The sequence below is a fragment of the Enhydra lutris genome, unplaced genomic scaffold, assembly GCF_002288905.1.
Source record: "Enhydra lutris kenyoni isolate GAN:26980312 unplaced genomic scaffold, ASM228890v2 scaffoldscaffold617, whole genome shotgun sequence".
NCBI lineage: Eukaryota > Metazoa > Chordata > Mammalia > Carnivora > Mustelidae > Enhydra > Enhydra lutris.
The window spans coordinates 1-4,980 of record NW_019154701.1 but is presented as its reverse complement, the minus strand read 5'-3'; the positions used below and the strand labels follow the sequence as shown (position 1 = coordinate 4,980).

General features: G+C 46.1%; 1 gene segment (V, D, J or C); it reads left to right on the top strand.

Moving 5' to 3' along the window:
- Window positions 1-1,266: 1,266 nt before the first annotated feature.
- Window positions 1,267-1,855, top strand: LOC111140351. The segment is given in 2 exon segments: window positions 1,267-1,333; window positions 1,539-1,855. Coding segments are annotated over 2 exon segments (366 nt in total).
- Window positions 1,856-4,980: the final 3,125 nt, after the last annotated feature.

The following is a 4,980-nucleotide window of genomic DNA, read 5'->3' as shown; positions in this document are numbered from 1 at the left end:
ACACGTGAGCCTACTTCCCTTGACACATAAAATTAACCATCACCTAGAGCAAATTCAGGAGCAGAGCGATGGGAGAATCGACCCTTTGTGNCTAGAGCAAATTCAGGAGCAGAGCGATGGGAGAATCGACCCTTTGTGAGGGTGAGGTGTGGATGCCCAGGCAGGGTGTACTTGATACAGGCTTTGTCTGGGTTTAGGAAATGGCTCATGTCACGAAGCAGTGCAGCAGCTATGGGGACCCATGGACAGCCAGGGTGCCACCTGCCAGAGGAAGACTCAGGCATCTGCCCCACTCAGAGGAAAGATGGCAGAAATGTTGTGGTTGGACTTGCAGTGTGCCCAAAGCTTCTACAGCCTCTGCCCTCCACACTGGCTCTGCATGCTCCTTGTCTTAAGTGAACCCCAACCCTGCCCCCTTCCCTCTGTTTAAGAAGGAACAGCAGGATGAGGAACAGGTGCAGGAAGTTTATATGGTGCCCAAGCAACCCTGTGCTGACTTCTCAAACCCCTGGAGGGAGCTGAATTTTCTTGAAGGCATCTAGATTTCATTCATTGGTTAATTCAACACAAAACAGAAATATTGAGCTGAAAAGATAGAATAACTGAAAGTCAGGATTCAGAGTTCCCCTGGGTCCAAGGAGGGACCCACGTGTCTCCCCGCGTGAGGAAATTCTGGGCCTGTCTTCCATCTCTTCCATCTCTCTGGCCCTTGCACAGCTCCGGGACCCGAGCTCAAGTTTTTACCTCATCCTAACCCATCTGCAGGAGAAAAATGGCTCAGAATTCGTTATTTTCCAGTCAGAGGTTTTATAAAAAGTTGGGCCCAAGTTCTCCACTTTCTTTTTGTGACTTCCAATTCTTTTGCCCTTCCCTGCCTCTCATTATTTGTTTCCCAGCATGTTTTGTTATTTTACCAGGGTTATTGATATGAAGAGCCAAGATCATCATTTCTGGACACTGAACCCATTTAAAGACATTTTTAAATTGAAAATGGAAGCTCTTCATTCAATCTTGTAGCAGTTTGTCATTTTAGAACTTCTAAGGTGTTCTAAGAGCTTCTAAGTTGACTTTTATATGTTCCTGTCATACAACTCTATTTTGGAGTTATTTTTGGCCCCTTACATTTCCACTGGGTAATTTCACAACCCACTGCTTATGAGATTTGCTTCTGTTCTCCTGACTGCTTTGCATAAGCCCCTCCAGTCCCACACCAGCGGCTCAGGCTGTATAAAAGGGAAATTTGCTATGTGAGGTGAGCTACGTCGGGCAGGCAGGGGCAGCAAGATGGCGTCATGGTGGCAGGTCCTCCTATCCTTGTTGCTGTGGGTCTCAGGTGAGAAGCTGAAAGTGCCATAATCCTTCTGGAGTAGTGTCATTTTAAACAACTTTTTAAGATATATGATGAGAAACACTGGTTATTTCCAAAATAGACCCAACGATGTACTGCCATGTGGTACCATTAGGAAGCACGTTTGCAATGACATATTTCAGTGTGACTGGGATAAAGTGTGTCTGTATCACCATTTTTCTGATTGCAGGTGTCCATGGGGACATCACGATGACTCAATCTCCAGGCTCGTTGGCTGTGTCTCCAGGTCAACGGGTCACCATGAACTGCAGAGCCAGTCAGAGTGTTAGCAACTATGTAGCCTGGTACCAGCAGAAACCTGGACAGGCTCCCAGGCTCCTCATCTATTATGCATCCAACAGGGCCACAGGCATCCCAGACCGGTTCAGTGGCAGTGGGTCTGGGACAGACTTCACCCTCAGCATCAGCAACCTCCAGGCCGAAGATGTGGGAAGCTATTACTGTCAGCAGTATGATAGCTCTCCGCCCACAGTGCTTCAGCCTTGAACAAAAACCTGTTCACCGGGGCTGAGGGTCAGGGAGGCTTTGCTGCACCAGCTGCTTCCTCTTCGCTCATCCCTGAACATGTGTGTTCCCCTATCTGCCTGAGAGGTCACTTCTCCTGACTTACTCCTTGAAGGGCTTGTAAGATCCCAGCAGAAAATGAAGGGATTGGACTTTTCCTGCATCCACCACCCCTTTTTTAAAAAAGATTTTATTTATTCATTTGCCAGAGTGAGAGAGAGAGAGAGAGAGTGCACAAGCAGGGGGACCAGGAGGCAGAGAGAGAAGCAGGCTCCCTTCTGAGCAGGGAGCCCAATGCGAGACTCCATCAAGATGCTGGGATCATGACCTGAGCTGAAGGCAGCCATTTAACCGACTGAGCCACACAGGCATCCGTCCTGCATCCCTTTTTGTGGCAGGTTAATGAAGACAAATGCTGTGAAGATGTCTTAGGGATGCTGTTGGGAGTTTTTGTGCCCCAAGAAGCTGCATGATTCCCAGGGTCCCATGACAGGAGTGAGCCAGGAAGGTCTGTCTTTAGCCTATGACAAAGGGCCGTGAACTTTCCACCCTGCGGATCAGTTCTCCCTTCCTGCTCCTCTTGGACTCTGGGACATTTCTCTTTTATTTCCTTATTCCCTTTTCTTCACCCTCCATCACCCTCCCACTCTGAACCTTCCCAGGATGAAACCTTTGAGCTCTCCTATTCAGAATCTCCCACGTGGAAGGTAGTGTCCCTCTCGCTTTTTCCTTCCAAGGGCCCTGTTTCCCAGCCTTCCTGGGCAGTGTCCTGCACATTCATTTCTGCTCCAGCTCCTTTCCTACCTCCCTTCTCTCTCTTCTCCATTTCTCCCAGGCATACTCATTCTCACAAAGGCAATTCTTTCATTCTTTTTTTTTTTTTTTTAAGATTTTATCTATCTATTTATTGCTGGGGGTAGTGGCCGAGGTAGATGGCGAGACTCTCAGGCAGACACCCTGTTGAGTGGGGACCTGTGGGTGGGAACTATCTCACCATCAGTGGCCTGGAGGCCAAAGGTGCGGCCCATTACTGTTGCCAACAGGGGGCAGCCACCCACATACAGTGTTAGAGACAGCAACAAAAACTCCAGCTGTGGGCCCAGCTGTGCTCCCTAGGATACCCGGAAGGTCATGGGCTCTTTTTCTGAATCTGGGAGACGTCACCATGGCCCTCTGTGGTGCCTGGGCTTGGCTGACTGTCGAAGACGCTTGGCTTTCAGAGGGAAGAGGAGGAACAGGGTCTGGAGAATGAGTCGGTTCTCAATGGGCTCCGTTTTGGCAGCAGCCTGGGTCATGCAGGGAAAGGTGCACGTGTGATGCCATTCTTTTTTTTTTTTTTTTTAATTTAATCTTTTATAAACATAATATATTTTTATCCCTAGGGGTACAGGTGTGTGAATCGCCAGGTTTACACACTTCACAGCACTCACCATAGCACATACCCTCCCTAATGTCCATAACCTCACCCCCTCTCTCCCAACCCCCCTCCCCCCATCAACCCTCAGTTTGTTTTGTGAGATTAAGAGTCACTTATGGTTTGTCTCCCTTCCAATCCCATCTTGCTTCATTTACTCTTCTCCTACCCCCTTAGCCCCCCATGTTGCATCTCCTCTCCCTCATATCAGGGAGATCATACGATAGTTGTCTTTCTCCGATTGACTTATTTCGCTAAGCATGATACCCTCTACTTCCATCCACGTCGTCGCAAATGGCAAGATTTCATTTCTTTTGATGGCTGCATAGTATTCCATTGTGTATATATATCACCTCTTCTTTATCCATTTGTCTGTTGATGGACATCTAGGTTCTTTCCATAGTTTGGCTATTGTAGACATTGCTGCTATAAACATTCGGGTGCACGTGCCCCTTCGGATCACTACGTTTGTATCTTTAGGGTAAATACCCAGTAGTGCAATTGCTGGGTCATAGGGTAGCTCTATTTTCAACATTTTGAGGAACCTCCATGCTGTTTTCCAGAGTGGTTGCACCAGCTTGCATTCCCACCAAGAGTGTAGGAGGGTTCCCCTTTCTCCGCATCCTCGCCAGCATCTGTCATTTCCTGACTTGTTAATTTTAGCCATTCTGACTGGTGTGAGGTGATATCTCATTGTGGTTTTGATTTGTATTTCCCTGATGCCGAGTGATATGAAGCACTTTTTCATGTGTCTGTTGGCCATCTGGATGTCTTCTTTGCAGAAATGTCTGTTCATGTCTTCTGCCCATTTCTTGATTGGATTATTTGTTCTTTGGGTGTTGAGTTTGCTAAGTTCTTTATAGATTTTGGACACTAGCCCTTTATCTGATATGTGGTTTGCAAATATCTTCTCCCATTCTGTCAGTTGTCTTTTGGTTTTGTTAACTGTTTCCTTTGCTGTGCAAAAGCTTTTGATCTTGATAAAATCCCAATAGCTCATTTTTGCCCTTGCTTCCCTTGCCTTTGGCGATGTTCCTAGGAAGATGTTGCTGTGGCTGAGTTTGAAGAGGTTGCTGCCTGTGTTCTCCTCAAGGATTTTGATGGAATCCTTTCTCACACTGAGGTCCTTCATCCATGTTGAGTCTATTTTCGTGTGTGGTGTAAGGAAATGATCCAATTTCATTTTTCTGCATGTGGCTGTCCAATTTTCCCAGCACCATTTATTGAAGAGGCTGTCGTTTTTTCCATTGGACATTCTTTCCTGCTTTGTCGAAGATTAGTTGACCATAGAGTTGAGGGTCTCTTTCTGGGCTCTCTATTCTGTTCCATTGATCTATGTGTCTGTTTTTGTGCCAGTACCATGCTGTCTTGATGATGACAGCTTTGTAATAGAGCTTGAAGTCCGGAATTGTGATGCCACCAACTTTGGCTTTCTTTTTCAATATTCCTTTGGCTATTCGAGGTCTTTTCTGGTTCCATATAAATTTTAGAATTACTTGTTCCATTTCTTTGAAAAAAATAGATGGTACTTTGATAGGAATTGCATTAAATGTGTAGATTGCTTTAGGTAGCATAGACATTTTCACAATATTTATTCTTCCAATCCAGGAGCATGGAAGATTTTTCCATTTCTTTGTGTCTTCCTCAATTTCTTTCATGAGTACTTTATAGTTTTCTGTGTATAGATTCTTAG